The 17618-nt window shown below is 45.0% G+C and overlaps 1 protein-coding gene across 1 annotated transcript in view; it reads right to left on the reverse strand.

Moving 5' to 3' along the window:
- The window catches only part of LOC129693979 (probable G-protein coupled receptor 139), a gene marked incomplete at its 3' end in the record, with an annotated part of 2553 nt that extends 808 nt beyond the window's left edge, over positions 1–1745 (reverse strand). Inside the window, exons 1-2 of the mRNA XM_055630706.1 lie at positions 1613–1745; positions 1–73 (exon numbers count right to left, since the gene is read on the reverse strand). The exon at positions 1–73 is cut by the window's left edge and continues 103 nt beyond it. Of these exons, the coding sequence (XP_055486681.1) occupies positions 1–73; positions 1613–1745 (206 nt within the window). The remainder of the gene's footprint in view (positions 74–1612) is intronic.
- Between the last annotated feature and the right edge of the window lie 15873 nt (positions 1746–17618).

Consider the following 17618-nt stretch of genomic DNA (forward strand, 5'->3'; position numbering starts at 1 on the left):
ATCAGGTAGCGAGTGACACCAGTGGAGAGACCGCACTTTCCCCGGGACAGGACCACAATGGTCAGCGTGTTCACTGTGAGGAGGGAGGGAAGTAAACAGAGACATGACACACACAGAGCCAGCGGACAAAGCAAACTCGGCAGATTCATCGAGGCGAGGGGCAAATCAAATGCACAATCCCGTTCTGGGATTGTAGAAGATTGTCTAACGAGGCTGTCTAGTAGTAACTACTGAAGGAAATACATTATTCTGCATCTGCTCGATTACTAAACAGATGAGAAGCTGCAGTTAGGAGGGTTGGGATAAAGAATCAGATCTGTGTCTGACCATTTCTCACTTCACCATGGGAGTTTAACTCTTTGCTTCACTGTGAGTGAATCAAAGATTATACAGCAGAGTAGGTATGAGCGAGCGAGGGAAGGGAGAGTGAGTGAAGGAAGGAGTTCAGGGACTTTATTGCCATCTGCATCGGTGCAAGGGAGGTGATGGTACATTAGACAATCTTGCTTACAGCAGCATGGTAAGACACATAGACTGAAACCGCCGACATAAACACAGGCGGGTGACACATACTCACACACAATGTACACATCAATTCTGCAAGGCGGGCGGGCGGGCGGGTTACAGAACCAACTCGCGTGTTTAATAAACAAAGACATTAGGACAACATTAGAAAACAAGTCTACACAGAGAATGTTTCCACTAGTGGGAGAGTCTAGGACCAGAGGTCACATCCTCGCAATTAAAAGGGCGTTCCTTTAGGAAGGAGATGAGGAGGAATATAGAAAATATAGACACATAGACACATAGACAATAGGCAGGAGTAGAGGCCATTCGGCCCTTCGAGCCTGCACCGCCATTCAATATGATCATGGCTGATCATCCAACTCAGTATCCTGTACCTGCCTTCTCTCCATACCCCCTGATCCCTTTAGCCACAAGGGCCACATCTAACTCCCTCTTAAATATAGCCAATGAACTGTGGCCTCAACTACCTTCTGTGGCAGAGAATTCCACAGATTCTGTGTATGAAAAAAATGTTTTTCTCATCTCGGTCCTAAAAGATTTCCCCCTTATCCTTAAACTGTGTGTGTGGCCCCTTGTTCGGGACTTCCCCAACATCGGGAACAATCTTCCTGCATCTAGCCTGTCCAACCCCTGAAGAATTTTGTAAGTTTCTATAAGATCCCCCCTCAATCTTCTAAATTCTAGCGAGTACAAGCCGAGTCTATCCAGTCTTTCTTCATATGAAAGTCCTGACATCCCAGGAATCAGTCTGGTGAACCTTCTCTGTAATCCCGCTGTGGAAAGAATGTCTTTCCTCAGATTAGGAGACCAAAACTGTACGCAATACTCCAGGTGTGGTCTCACCAAGACCCTGTACAACTGCAGTAGAACCTCCCTGCTCCTAGACTCAAATCATTTCAACTTGATAGTGATAAACCTCTGATCCCCACAAACAGGCAGCATCAACACATTACCCATTACTCTGTGGAAGATTTCTACAAGGGACACGTATGTCATGGATTGTCCGAGCTACAGACATTTATACCGGATCCCGTCACTGCCGCTTCTCGCCTGCTGTTGAGCGGGAATTTGGACGGGGACTTACCTGGAAGAGCAACAAGGGCTAGCACGGGATAAAGGACAGGCTGTATAACTCTGAGTGCAAAGTAGATTCGATAACTTAAGCTGATCCAAGGATATGAAACATAGTCAGCATAATAGAAGACTCCCTTCTCCATGGCGGTAACTTCCCAGTCTACCGTTTACACAGACCGATCCACTTGTGTAACACCGCACGCACTCTCTCACTGTTCCCCGATTACACTCGGTGACATTCACTTCACTCTCTAATATTCCCGGATTCCGAAACATCCATCTAACATCCCACTTTATTGTCCACAGATTCCCAATGGGTTTTCTCCCTCTGTGGATGGAGCTGCTGCTCTCTGTCTGTCTGTCTGTCTGTCTGTCGGTGACGGGCGGGATGATCTCACCAACACTCACATATCCCAGCAACAACAGGAATGGTTTATATTGGGAACTGGCAAATCTCCAGTGGGTGGGTGACACAACCGGGCGGGCTCCGTGTAGACTGACGTTAGTTACACTCACTGAACAAACATCTACTGTTAACTCTTTTGTGTCCGGGCACAAAGTGCCTCCCTCCCTCACGGAAAGGGCACCAGTCATCATGGGTGATGATATCCAGTCTATATGTTCTGTCTAGTGGACAGTTAGTGCCGGGGGAGGGAGGGAGCAATCTACAGGCCTGGTACAATCCGAACCATCTCTCCGCAATCTCCATAATCGTGAGCAGTCGCCTGAAATCCCAATGTTCAGTTTATTCGTTTCAATTGACGAGTGCATTTCGGGAATCTTCATTCATTTAATCTGACATCTTGGAATATAGAAACATAGAACATAGGTGCAGGAGTAGAGGCCATTCGGCCCTTCGAGCCTGCACCATTCGCCATTCAATATGATCATGGCTGATCATCCAACTCAGTATCCTGTACCTGCCTTCTCTCCATACCCCCTGATCCCTTTAGCCACAAGGGCCACATCTAACTCCATCTTAAATATAGCCAATGAACTGGCCTCAACTACCTTCTGTGGCAGAGAATTCCACAGATTCACCACTCTCTGTGTGAAAAATGATTTTCTCATATCGGTCCTAAAAGATTTCCCCTTATCCTTAAACTGTGGCCCCTTGTCCTGGACTTCCCCAACATCGGGAACAATCTTCCTGCATCTAGCTTGTCCAACCCCTTAAGAATTTTGTAAGTTTCTATAAGATCCCCCCTCAATCTTCTAAATTCTAGCGAGTACAAGCCGAGTCTATCCAGTCTTTCTTCATATGAAAGTCCTGCCATCCCAGGAATCAGTCTGGTGAACCGTCTCTGTACTCCCTCTATGGCAAGAATGTCTTTCCTCAGATTAGGAGACCAAAACTGCACACAATACTCCAGGTGTGGTCTCACCAAGACCCTGTACAACTGCAGTAGAACCTCCCTGCTCCTATACTCAAATCTTTTTGCTGTGGATGCTAACATACCATTCGCTTTCTTAGAAACATAGAAACATAGATGATGGATAGGACAGGTCGATGGCCACCACGTTGTTTAATCTCCTACATTCCTGGGCGTTTGAAGTGCCGAACCAGGCCCTGTGGCAACCGTTCATTATGGTCTCGACCTTAGACTTGTAGAAGATCGGGAGAACATTCACCACCACACCGATGTCCTCTCTGCTCGACTCTAACACAGTCAAGTCGGTTGACTTTATTTATGATTCAATCAATGTGTTGGGTCCACGACAGATCTTCAGAAATATTCACGGCAAGGAACATAACGTTGTTGACTCTCTCTCTCTCTCCACCATCGAACCGTGGATGAAGACAGGTTAATCCATCCTCGACCTTCCTCTTCTAAAATCAGCAATATACCACTTGCCCGTGGGAAACACATTGACGAAGGGCGTGTGAAGTGTCGTGGATCGGACCAGGGGGATAGCATGGAATCCAGGTATGTGGAAAATAATTAGTGGGGGCAAGAACACGCTGAAACAATGGGTCTACCTGGACAGTCAGAAGAAGCACGTTGGGACTGGGTTCCAAATGTTGTGCCTATATTCATGAAGGGCTGCAAGGAACATGCAGGGAACTATAGGCCGGTAAGGTTAACATATCTGTAGTTGGTAAATTGCTGGAGAGTATTCTGTGGGGTAGGATATGAATAAATGAATGATGATGAATGATTGAGTGATTGAATGCATGAATGAATGAGTGAATGCATGAATGTATGATGAATAAATGATAAGAGTGATTGAATGAATGATGAATGAATGAATGAACGATGTATGAATGAATGAATGAATGAATGAATGATGAATGAATGAATGATTGAATGTATGATTGAATGATTGAATGAGTGAATGAGTGAGTGAGTGAATGAATGAATGAGTGAATGCCTGAATGAATGCATGATTGCATGATGAATGATTGACTGAATGAATGAATGATTGAATGAATGACTGGATGACTGAATGGATGATTGAATGAATGATGAATGAATGATGAATGAATGAATGAATTAATTAATATATGAATGAGTCCATTGGCCAAGTAAACACATACAATGATTTAGCTTTGGTGAATTTACAGTCATTTGGGCGGGCAAGGGCTGATTAGGGACTGTCAGCATGGTTTTGTATGTTGGAGGTCGAATCTCACAAATATAATTGATTTTTCGAAGACGTGAGAAAAAAGGTTGATGTAAGCAGAGCTGTGGATGATGTGTACATGGACTTTATAAAAAGTGGAATCGAATATAGGAGCAAAGAGGTCCTTCTGCAGTTGTACAGGGCACTAGAGAGACCACACCTGGAGTATTGTGTGCAGGTTTGGCCTGTTGGTCTTGGATAGGCTGGGTGAGTGGGCAAATGTTTGGCAGATGCAGTATAATGTGGATAAATGTGAGGTTCTGCAGTTGTACAGGGCACTGGTGAGACCACACCTGGAGTATGGCCGATTAGGAAAAGGGGAGACGCAGCGAGACCTGGGTGCCATGGAAGGACAGGTCATTGAATCACAAGAGAGGAGAGGAGGTAGGTTCAAAAAAAAGAGAGATTCCTTTCTGCAGGATGTACAGTCAGCAGGAGAGACTGGTGGAGACCACACCTGAATGAATGAACACCAGGAGTAGCTGTGAAGTTTTGGTCCCAAATTTTTAGGAAGGGCATTCTTGAGAATGGTGGGGAGATTGAGGAGGAGAGTGAGGCAGGTGGGGTGATGAAGGGGAGGCTGTGGAATGAAGAATGGAGATGATGGGAGTGGCTGGGGTTTGTAGTGAGTTGGTGAGAGTATTCTGAGGAGAGGAATGAATGGTCATTGATGAAATGATTGATTTTGAAGATGAAGAGAAATCTAATGAAGGAAACAGGTTCCCGATGGATGAAGGAAGTCTCAATGAACAGGCCACAGATTTGATCAGGCAGTGGAGGGATGAGGGCATTGGCCAAGGGTAAGACCACATAGAAAGAAAGATCTTTCTGAATGTACAGGCATTTGGGGTCTCAGGGCAGAGATCCAGAGAGAGTGTCAGTGGAATTCTCTGCCAGAGGGGGTGGAGGACGGTTCTGGATGTTGGAGAGTGGGAAAAGGGTTAGAGAGATTTTTTGAAGACTCTGGAATTGAATATAGGAGAGAGGATCAGCCATGATGGATGGTGGAGAAGAACAGGAACGGATGTGTGTATGATGGGACTTTATAACAGATTGAAAGAGAAGATGAGTAAAGAGCAAAGATGTCCTTCTGCAGTTGCACAGGGCCCTGGTGAGACCGCACCTGGAGTATTGTGTTCAATTTTGGTCTGCTAATTTGAGGAAGGACATTATTGCTATTGAGGGAGTGCAGCGTAGGTTCACCAGATTAATTCCCGGGATGGCGGGACTGTCATATGCTGAGAGAATGGAGCAGCTGTGGGCTTGTACACTCTGGTGTTTAGAAGGATGAGAGGAGATCTCATTGAAACGTATAAGATTGTTAAGGGTTTGGACACGCTAGAGAGGCATGAAACATGTTCCCGATGTGGGGGAAGTCCTGAACCAGGGGCCGCAGTTTAAGAATAAGGGGTCGGCCATTTAGAACGAAGACGAGGAAACAACATTTTTCAGAGGGAGTTGTGAGTCTGTGGAATTCTGGCCTCAGTGGGCGGTGGTTCAGTGTTGGGCCGTTTGTTTCCGGATGCTTTCAGAGAGGCTAGACAGGGGGCCTTACAAATGTCAGCGGAGGATGCCTGGGATAGTGGGGAGAAGGGTTCAGTGTTGGGAACGGGGTACTGATTGGGGATGATACAGCAATGATTCATTGAATGGCAGTGCTGGCTCGGTGAGAGGGACGAATGGCCTCTTCTCTGTGCACCTGTTGTCTATTGACTTCAGTGATTCAGACTTCGATGGCCTAGCATGGTGGTCGGTGCTCTGGAAGTTTAGATCAGTTACTGTGGGTCATCATCACATCAAGGAGAGTCAGGATGAATGTGATCTAGTAAATGACTGGCAAGTGGTTGTCTCAGGGTTCAGTGTGGGGCCAGTTACTGTTTGTCGTCTACAGCAATGATTCAGAGACTGGATGCCTGTGACTAGTGGTGTGCCTCAGGGTTCAGTGTTGGGCCAGTTACTGTTTGTCATCTACATCAATGATTTGGATGAGAACATACAGAGCAAGATTAGCAAGTTTGTTGATGATACAACAGTGAGTGGTTTTGCAGATAGTGAAGATGGTTGTACAGGCCCGTACGAAGCTTTTCAAAAAGGGGGGTGGCATGACAGGATTACAAAACACTCAATGTGAAATATTGTGTGCGCTACGCACATCACGAGCGCGAAGTGTGAAGTCCCTCGATGCCAGGGTCCAGGGCCCGTTTAAGGGTCCTGGAAGCTCAGGGGTTTTAGATGCTTTCTGGTGCATTCTGAGCATTATTTTGGAGCATTTTTGCACCAAATTTATGACCAAATTTCAGAAATTAACAGGAATCTGAGTGGTAGCTTTTTCACACAAAGGGTGTATGTAACGAGCTGCCAGAGGAGGTAGTTACGGCTGGGACTATCTTAATGTTTAGAGACAGTTGGACACGTACATGGATAGGACAGATTTAGATGGATGTGGGCCAAACGCATGTGAGTGGGACTAGTTTAGATGGGACATGTCGGTCGGTGTGGGCAAGTTGGGCTGAAGGGCCTGTTTCCACACTGCATCATTCTATGACTAAAAAGTGAAGAAGCAAAATGCATGTAGATAAGTAGAGCAGATTTGAAAGAGGAGTGAAATGTAAAGGCAGAGAGAGGTTTATGGGTGGAAGGAACATAGGAAAGGAGGGGGGAGAGTGATTGTTACCTAAACCATTGTGAGCTACTTTGTTACGGTGCTTGCCCTCTCCTATAACGTCTCTGCTGCCTTGGGTGATGCAGGACAGGACACAAGCTTTGGGACACGGTGTGAAGCTGTTGCCGTCTGTCCCAGCCTGGTAAAAACCTGGATGGAGTGGATTTGGAGAGGATGTTTCCACTAGTGGGAGAGTCTAGGACCAGTGGCCACAGCCTCAGAATTAAAAGACATTCCTTTAGGAAGGAGATGAGCAGAAATTTCTTAAGTCAGAGGGTGATGAACTGTGGAATTCATTGCCACAGACAGCTGTGGAGGTCCAGTCAATGGACATTTTTCAGGAGGAGATTGATAGATTCTTGATTGATACGGGTGTCAGAGGAAATGAGGAGAAGGCAGGAGAATGTGTTTGAGAGGGAAAGATAGATAGAGTCTTAGAGTGATACAGTGTGTAAACAGGCCCTTCGGCCCAGCATGTCCCATCTGCACTAGTCCCACCTGCCCACGTTTGATCCATATCCCTCCGAACCTGTCCTATCCATGTACCTGTCTAACTGTTTCTTATGTTGCGATAGTCCCAGCCTCAACTACCTCATCTGGCAGCTTGTTCCATACACCTACCACCCTTTGTGTGAAAAACATACCCCACAGATTCCTATTAAATCTTTTGCCCTTCACCTTCAACCTATGTCCTCTGCTCCTCGATTCACTTATCTGGGCAAAAGACTCAACCATATCTATTCAAATCATGATTTTATACACCTCTATTAGATCATCCCTCATCCTCCTGTGCTCCATGAAATAGAGTCCCAGCCTACTCAACCTCTCCCTATAGCTCTGGCCCTCTAGTCCTGGCAACATCCTCGTAAATCTTCACTGTACCCTTTCCAGTTTGATGACATATTTCCTATAACATGGTGCCCAGAACTGAATACAATACTCTGAATGCAGCCTCACCAACTTCTTATGCAACTGCAACATGACCTCCCAACTTCTATACTCAGCCTGACCCGCTGAGTTACTCCAGCACTCTGTGAAACGTTACTGAAAAGGGCAAGATTAGCAAGTTTGCTGATGATACAGAAGTGAGTGGTTTTGCAAATAGTGAAGATGGTTGTGAAAGATTGCAGCAGGATCTGGATCAATTAGCCAGGTGGGCAGAGGAATGGTTGATGGTTGCATGGTTCCTTGAAGGTCGTGTCGCAGGTATATCAGGTGGTCAAAAAGTATTTTGGCACTTTGGCCTTCATCAGTCAGAGTATTGAGTATAGAAGTTGTGAGGTCATGTTGCAGTTGTAGAAGGTGTTGGTGAGACCGTATTTAGAATATTGTGTTCGGTTCTGGGCACCACGTTATAGGAAAGATGTCAAACTGAAAAGAGTACAGAGATCCCCATCCTGGATCAGTCCAATCAGGGTTGTTTCATCCGCAAACTTTAGAAGCTTGACAGAGCTGTCAGTGGAGGTGCAGTCATTGGTGTGGCGAGAGTAGAGGAGAGGGGAGAGTACTCATCTTGCGGTGCTCCAATGCTGAGGGTTTGCGGGTCCGAGATATGCTTTCCCGTCTCACATGCTGCTTCCTGTCTGTCAGAAAGCGGGTGATCCACCGACAGAGGGGTTCAGGCACAGTCAACTCAGAAAGTTTGGCGAGTAGTAGCTCTGGTACAATGGTGTTGAATGCAGAGCTAAAATCAACAAACAAAATCCTCGCATAGGTCCCCTGGAGGTCTAGGTGCTGGAGGATGAAGTGTAGCCCAAATTGACTGCATCATCCACAGATCTATTGGCAAAATATGCAAAATGCAGAGAGTCCAGCAGAGGGATTGTGATATTTTTCAGCATGGCCAACACAAGCCTTTCAACGGTCTCCATGACTACATAGGGCAGTGAGACAAGCCTGTAGTCGTTTAGACCAGTAATCCTTACCTTTAGACCAGTAATCCTTACCTTTTACCAAGGAGCTCATTGTAGACTTCAGGAAGTCCAGAGGCGGCACGCACACCCCCATCCACATTAACGGGACGGAGGTGGAACGTGTTTCTAGCTTCAGGTTCCTGGGAGTCAACATCTCCGATGACCTCTCTTGGACCCACAATACCTCAACTCTGATCAAGAAGGCTCACCAGCGTCTCTTCTTCCTGAGGAGACTGAAGGAGGTCCATCTGTCTCCTCAGATCCTGGTGAACTTCTACCGCTGCACCATCGAGAGCATCCTTACCAACTGCATCAAAGTATGGTATGGCAACTGCTCTGTCTCCGACCGGAAGGCATTGCAGAGGGTGGTGAAAATTGCCCAACGCATCACCGGTTCCTCGCTCCCCTCCATTGAGTCTGTCCAAAGCAAGCGCTGTCTGCGGAGGGCGCTCAGCATCGCCAAGGACTGCTCTCACCCCAACCATGGACTGTTTACCCTCCTACCATCCGGGAGGCGCTACAGGTCTCTCCGTTGCCGAACCAGCAGGTCGAGGAACAGCTTCTTCCCGGCGGCTGTCACTCTACTCAACAACGTACCTCGGTGACTGCCAATCACCACCCCCCCCCCCCCCCGGACACCTATTATTATTTATTCAAATCATTTGCTATGTCGCTCTTCCAGGGAGATGCTAAATGCATTTCGTTGTCTCTGTACTGTACACTGACAATGACAATTAAAAAATTGAATCTGAATCTGAATCTGAATCTGAATCTGAATCTGACATTAGTGGAGACTTTGAAGCAGGCAGGGTCAGTGCATCTTTGCAGGTACTGGTTAAAAATGAGTTCTTGGGTGTTGGTGGGGTGCGACAGGGTCCACTCTCTTCATTACTGGAGTCTTGCCTTAAGTAGGTGTGAGGTGGTGAATGGGAAGGAGAGGGTGCAGGGTCCATTCTTTGCAGACTGGGGTCTGGCTGTGTTTGTTGGGGAGGGGGTACCAGGGTTACGTTTCTGATTTTCAAACCTGCAGTAAAACTCATTCAGGTAGTTCGTCAGCTGACGATTGTCCAAAGAGCAGGGGGGGTTTCCTCTTATAGCTGGTGATTTCTTGCATGCCCTTCCAAATTGAAGAACAGTCACTAGCTGAGAACTTGCTCCTCAACTTCTCAGAGTACCTTTCCTTGGCAGCTCCGATTCCACTTCTCAGCTCTTTATCGATTAGCCTATCTTTTAACTCTTTAACGATTAGGCTATCGGCTTGACGCATATTTGCCCCCCCCCCCCGATCTTGCAATGGAAATGTTACATCTGTATATAATGATTTCATTAAAATGTAAATTTATGTCCATTGGTTCTAAAGCTTGCAAAAAAATTTGTCCTGAAGTTGAAAGGCACTTTACTGCAAATGGTGGCTTGGGTGTGGCTTGAAGTTGAAAGACACCACTTACTGCAAATGGCGGCATGAAGTTGAAAGGCACTACTTACTGCAAATGGTGGCTTGGGGGCTTTGGCTTGAAGTTGAAAGGCACTACTTACTGCAAATTGTGGTTTGAAGTTGAAAGGCACTACTTACTGCAAATGGTGGCTTGGGTGCTTTGGCATTAAGTTGAAAGGCATTACTTACTGCAAATTGTAGCTTGGGTGCTTTGGCATTAAATTGAAAGGCACTGCAAATGGTGGCATGAAGTTGAAAGGCACTACTTACTGCAAATGGTGGCTTGGGAGCTTTGACTTGAAGTTGAAAGGCACCTCTTACTGCTAATGGTGGCTTGGGTGTGACTTGAAGTTGAATGGCACTACTTACTGCAAATGGTGGCTTGAAGTTGAAAGACAGTGCAAATGGTGAAAGGCACTACTTACTGCAAATGGTGGCATGAAGTTGAAAGGCACTACTTACTGCAAATGATGGCTTGGGTGTGGCTTGAAGTTGAAAGGCACTACTTACTGCAAATGGGGGGCGTGGGTGCATTGGCTTGAAGTTGAAAGGCATTACTTACTGCAAATGTTGGCATGAAGTTGAAAGGCACTACTTACTGCAAATGGTGGCTTGGTTGCTTTGGCTTGAAGTTGAGAGTCACTACTTACTGCAAATGATGGCTTGGCTGTGGCTTGAAGTTGAAAGACACCACTTACTGCAAATGGTGGCTTGGGTGTGGCTTGAGTGTGGCTTGAAGTTGAAAGGCACTTCTTACTGCAGATGGTGGCTTGGGTGCGATGGCTTGAAGTTAAAATGCATTACTTACTGCAAATGGGGGCGATGGTGCATTGGCTTGAAGTTGAAAGGCACCACTTACTGCAAATGGTGGCTTGGGAGCTTTGAAGTTGAAAGGCACTACTTACTGCAAATGGTGGCTTGGGTGCTTTGGCTTGAAGTTAAAAGGCACTACTGTAAATGCACTTACTTCCTGTTTGCACTGTATATTGATTTTAGATAAAACGCTACCACTTACGGCTGTGATTTTTGGCCATCTTACTCAGTCCGCCTCCGCTGAGCAGATGCAGAGGATTCTTCCCATCAATGAAAAATAAAAGTGTTATTAGTTTTTTTTTAAATGTTGAGAATCTCTCTCCTGTCAATCAGTCCATGTAAGCCACACCTTTTCCGGCGGGGGGGTGGTTATAAAACCCGGAAATGTGGGTGTGGTTCAGTCTCGGCAAGTTGGAGGAGGGAGAGGTCACGACTCGCTGTCTTTAGTGGCTTTGCACCCTACTTCAAATGGTATGAAACTGCACTTGAATTTGGTGGCCTTGCACCCTGCTAGAAGTGGTAAGAAACTGCACTTGAATTTCGTGGGCTCTGATCGAGGTGGCCAAAAATGACGGCCGTAGGTGGCGGCGTTCTCTCGGAAATCGCAGCACAGTGGGCCAAAAGTTCAAGATCAGAATTTTAGTAATATAGATACACACATGAATAAATAAACTGATCAAGTGGAAATAACAGATAATGGGCTATTACTGTTCAGAGTTTTGTCTGAGCCAAGTTTAATAGCCTGATGGCTGTGGGGAAGTAGCTATTCCTGAACCTGGTTTTTGCAGTCTTCAGGCTCCTGTACCTTCTACCTGAAGGTAGCAGGGAGATGGGTGTGTGGCCAGGATGGTGTGGGTCCTTGATACTGCCAGCCTTTTTGAGGCAGCGACTGCGATAGATCCCCTCGATGGACGGGAGGTTAGCGCCTATGATGCACCGGGCAGTGTTTACTACTTTTTGTTATCTTTGCCTCCAGGGAGCTCAAGTTGCTGAACCAAGCCACGATGCAACCGGTCAGCATGCTCTCTACTGTGCACCTGTAGAAGTTAGCGAGGGTTCTTGACAAACCAACTCTCCGTAATCTTTTCAGGAAGTAGAGGCGCTGATGTGTTTTCTTAATAATTGCCTCAATGTTCTCGGACCAGGAAAGATCTTCAGAGATCTTCAGAGACCTCAACTACCTTACAGAGATAGGTTGAATAATACAGAGATAGGTTGAATAAGTTAGGTCTGGAGCGCAGAAGGTTAAGGGGGGACCTGATAGAGGTCTTTAAAATGAAGAGAGGGATAGACAGAGTTGATGTGGACAAGCTTTTCCCTTTGAGAATAGGGAAGATTCAAACAAGAGGACATGACTTCAGCATTAAGGGACAGAAGTTTAAGGGTAATATGAGGGGGAACTTCTTTACGCAGAGAGTGGTGGCGGTGTGGAATGAGCTCCCATTGGAAGTGGTGGAGGCATGTTCATTGGTATCATTTAAAAATAAATTGGATAGGCATATGGATGAGAAGGGAATGGAGGGTTATGGTATGAGTGCAGGCAGGTGGGACTAAGGGGAAAAAATTGTTCGGCATGGACTTGTAGGGCCGAGATGGCCTGTTTCCGTGCTGTAATTGTTATATGGGTTATATGGTTATATGGTTTACCTCCACTGGCAGCTTGTTCCATAGGATCTTTGGTTCCCACCTGAGCTCCCGGCGCTGAGCGGAGGCCCCGCCTCTTCGTCTCACGTCACAAAGGACCAGGTCCTGCCCCCTCCTTGCGTCAGACCAATCAGAGCCGTGACCCGCCCCTCGGACGGACAGCGTCCTCTGCCAATCGGAGCCGCTCATCCCGCCCTAGCAACGGTTGCTACGGCGCGGACGGCCCCGCCCCCCGTTGCTCGCACACCATGTGGGGGGGGGGGGGGGGGGTGGGGGGGGGGGGGGAACAATCAGCAGCTGCAGAGGCTGCAAACCTAAGATAAAGCCTCAAGGGGGGCCAGACTACAAAATGCTGCAATAACTCAACGAGACGGACAACATCTCTGGAGAGAAGGAATGGGCGACATTTCGTGGTCAAGACCCTTCCTCAGACAAAGTAGCAGGAGAGATGTAGACGGTGATGTGGAGTGAAACACTTACATAGAAACACAATGGGTGCAAGAGTAGGACATTCAGCCCTTCGAGCCAGCACCACCATTCAATGTGATCATGGCTGATCATCTACAATCAGTACCCTGTTCCTGCCTTCTCCCCATATTCCTTGACTACGCTATATTTAAGAGCCCTATCAAACTCTCTTGAAAGTATCCAGAGAACCGCCTTCTGAGGCAGAGAATTCCACAGGCTCGCACTCTGTGAAAAAGTGTTTCATCATAGAAACATAGAACATAGAAAATTAGGTGCAGGAGTAGGCCATTCGGCCCTTCTAGCCCGCACCGCCATTCAATATGATAATGGCTGATCATCCAACTCAGTATCCCGTACCTGCCTTCTCTCCATACCCCCTGGTCCCCTGAGCCAGAAGGGCCACATCTAACTCCCTCTTAAATATAGCCAATGAACTGGCCTCAACTACGCTCTGTGGCAGAGAGTTCCAGAAATTCACCACTCTCTGCGTGAAAAAAGTTATTCTCATCTCGGTTTTAAAGGATTTCCCCTTTATCCTTAAGCTGTGACCCCTTGTCCTGGACTTCCTCAACATCGGGAACAATCTTCCTGCATCTAGTCTGTCCAACCCCTTAAGAATTTGGTAAGTTTCTATAAGATCCCTCTCAATCTCCTAAATTCTAGTGAGTATAAACCAAGTCTATCCAGTCTTTCTTCATAAGACAGTCCTGACATCCCAGGAATCAGCCTGGTGAACCTCTCTGCACTCCCTCTATGGCAATAATGTCCTTCCTCAGATTTGGAGACCAAAACTGTACGCAATACTCCAGGGTGGTCTCACCAAGACCCTGTACAACTGCAGTGAACCTCCTCCCTATACTCAATCCTTTGGCAATGAAAGCTAACATACCATTCGCTTTCTTTACTGCCTGCTGCACCTGCATGCCTACCTTCAATGACTGGTGTACCATGACACCCAGGTCTCGCTGCATCTCCCCCTTTCCCAATCGGCCACCATTTAGATCATCTCCGTTTTAAATGGCTTATTCCTTATTCTTAAACTGTGGCCCTAGGTTCTGGATTCCCCTTCATGGAGAGTAATGGTGGATGGTTGTTTGTCAGGTTGGAGGCCAGTGACGAGTGGGGTGCCACAGGGATCTATGTTGGGTCCACTGTTGTTTGTCATGTACACAAGTGAGGGGATGATGGTGTGGTGGTTGGATTGGAGCGCAGAAGGTTAAATAGGGGGGTTTGGGTAGAGTAGAGTTTTCTACAGAGAGACTGCCATGAGAGGGATGAAAGATGGCAGAGATGAGTGGAAAAAGCTGTAAGTCCATCTTGGAGGCCAAAGGGAAATAGGACGTACATGGTAAATGGAAGGAATGACATGTACGAACACAGGGATCTGAATAACTGTGCACAGTTCCCTGAAAGTGGAATGAGGGGATGAAAAGAAAGCTTTTTCGCTCAGAGTGCTGGCCTTTATAGCTCAGAGTGAGTATAGAAGAGCTTCCAGTGAAAATTGTACAAGGCATTGGTGAGGCAGGGAGTATGGTTACAATTTTGGTCGCCTTTAAAAATGTCAACAAAATGGATAGTTTTACTAGATGGATGGGAAGGGACTAAGGAGAAAGGTTGAACAAGTTAGGGCTTTATTCTGAGCGCAGAAGGTTAAGGGGGGACTAGGATAGAGGTTTTTATTAAAAATGATGAGAGGGCACGGACGTGAGAAAGGTTTCCCACTGAGAGTGGGAAGATTTCAAACAAGGGGACATGACTTGAGAATTCAGGGACTGAAGTTTAGGGGTAACATGAGGGGGAACATCTTTACTCAGAGAGTGGTAGCTGTGTGGAATGAGCTCCCAGTCAAGGTGGTGGAGGCAGGTTCGTTTTTATCAATTAAAAATAAATTGGATAGTTATATAGACGGGAAGGGAATGGAAGGTTATGGTCTGAGCGCAGGTATATGGGACTAGGGGAGAATATGTGTTCGGCACGGACTAGAAGGGTCGAGATGGCCTGTTTCCGTGCTGTAAATTGTTATATGGTTATATGGTTATATGGTTATATCAAGATCGGATTGGATGGGAGTTTATGCAGTAAGGAATCACTGTTTACGGCTGTTTGAGGTAAGTAGTTTTACTTTGCTACAGAATAATAATTTGCTATTATAATGCAGGGATATCATGCATGATTCAGTTATAGTGTACAGTTGATAATTTACGTTAAAACCAATGTCATGGGTCAATGCCATGCACTTTAGATTCATTACATTCACTCATATTTAAAATTGTAATTATGAATTTTGGAATATTTGCAATGTTTGCTTATCATATATCACAGTGGAACATTTGCAATATTTACGTACCTTATATCACAGATCAAGAAGATAAATGCCACAATCATGTTAATTTTTAGTGATTCATTAACTGATATTTTTTAATTATGTTTGATAGGTTTACTGAACTAAACCAATAAAAAATACTCAGATGACCTAGATTTTCAAAGTTACCTACATGCAAATGGAGGAACAAGCTTCGAAGGAGAGTATTTTTAGTCCACTTTGTTCTCCCATTAAAAGTTTTTTAGTACAGTTCAAGGCACTGGGGAAATTACCTAACCTAGCTAGTACTAGTAGTAAGACAATGTGCATGGAGGGTCCTGTGAACTGTAATGATGATTTACCGTCCCAAGATTGTTCATTGAGTTTTCACCTGCTCATTTGGATTCACTGCAGTATGGATGGAAGGATGAAAATGGGCATACATTTGACATTGATGACACACGTTCTGGACTAGAATAGAGCGATGACTCGGTCAATGAATATGAGATGTAAAACATGCCCTGCTATCTGTCTGCAAAAAATGTCCCAACTGTTCACATTTTGCCAATTTTGTCATGGCAACTTCTGACTGCTTTTTGTGCACACTGTTTGTAGGTATGTTACAAAACCTACCTGAATCGTCATTGGGAATCTGCCCACAGCCAGGTCCGCGATTTTGGCGCTGTTTGGAGGGGGCGGGTTTAAAACGCGATTTTTACTAGGCTGTACTAATCCCAGATGTTCAGCCTAGTAAATCATTAACGAAAAATCGCTGCAAGACCCGGTCGCAAAAGGTATTATTAGTTTTATAGGCCTCGATAATATAGTTATAATAGTTTTAAATTACTGTCTCATTCCGCAACCTCTCGCAGCCCCAGGGTTTTATAAAGCAAACAATTAAAGGTATGTACCTTATTTTTACATTAAATGGGGCATATATATAACCCTATATATCACGTTATCTATAGCGAGTAGTTCCTTTTGGGCTTTTTATATCCCGCAGTATTTTTCTCGGCATTTGAGGGCACTAATCCAGCACGATGTCAACGTTCTAAACCAGCGCGTTCCACATGAACCCACTAGAAAGCCGATTTAAATGGACATTTACAAACAGCAGCAATTGAACACTAAATTCCTTCCATTTGGCCTATAAATTAATGTAAATTAGATATAAAAATCATGTTATATTGTGAATTATTTGTGAATAATCTTTGGACACTTAGGCTATTTAAAAATGTTAATCTTTCCTTAAGAAATGGGCCTTTGACTATCCAAGATCACAGCTTTTTTGTAATGTCCATTGAAAATCAATAGGGAACGAGATGCTTAATTTCCGAGTATGATAATGGCCATAACCTTTTTAATACTTGAGATATGAAAGTGAATTTGGTGTCAAATTAAACTTATTGTTATGCTTTATCTGATGGGATAAATTGCAGACTTGATTTTTAAAATCTCAAAATTTTGTAACATTGCTACTGTTTGTTTTTAAATCGTCATATCTAAGAACTGCATAACGGTAGACCCAGCTTTCTTTTCAGAATTATTCTTAGGTAAACATATTGAAGTAAAGAATATGTTAACTGGAGGAAGAGTTATTGAGCTGCTTCGTAATGCCCACGCCATCTTAAGAAAGTCAAGTAATTTAATTTCAGTAATCCAGATTTAGTGTAAACCTTGTAAATGACCTGGCGATGCATTTATTGGACGCATTTTAAAATGCCAGTGAGCTTTACTCTAACGACTATGTGGTTTTAGAAATACGTAGTCCCTTTGACAGATCAACATGCAAAGTACCAACAGCAGTATAACTAGTCTTAGGTCATCATATCCCTTCCATTTGTATTTGTAAATGAGGTGAGGTTTACCTTGAAAAAAAATCCAAAACAACTTGCACAACTGTTGGTACAGTAATCATTTACATTTTCTTTCAAAAGCTGAAATCATTTTCTATTTTTGCCATAAGGAACTTTTCATATTTTGTTCTAACCTCAAATACAGTTATCTTGGCGACCTCGAGATTTTAATCTTTCAGTAATGTTAGAAAACTGGAATATTGTAGTTTACAGTGTTTCACACAAATAAGTTTAGAGAACATCTTATTGGGTATCTTCGAACCATTGTTACACAATTTGGAGTTCATATCTTTCGAAT

This window comes from Leucoraja erinacea, unplaced genomic scaffold (assembly GCF_028641065.1).
Source record: "Leucoraja erinacea ecotype New England unplaced genomic scaffold, Leri_hhj_1 Leri_514S, whole genome shotgun sequence".
Taxonomy (NCBI): domain Eukaryota; kingdom Metazoa; phylum Chordata; class Chondrichthyes; order Rajiformes; family Rajidae; genus Leucoraja; species Leucoraja erinaceus.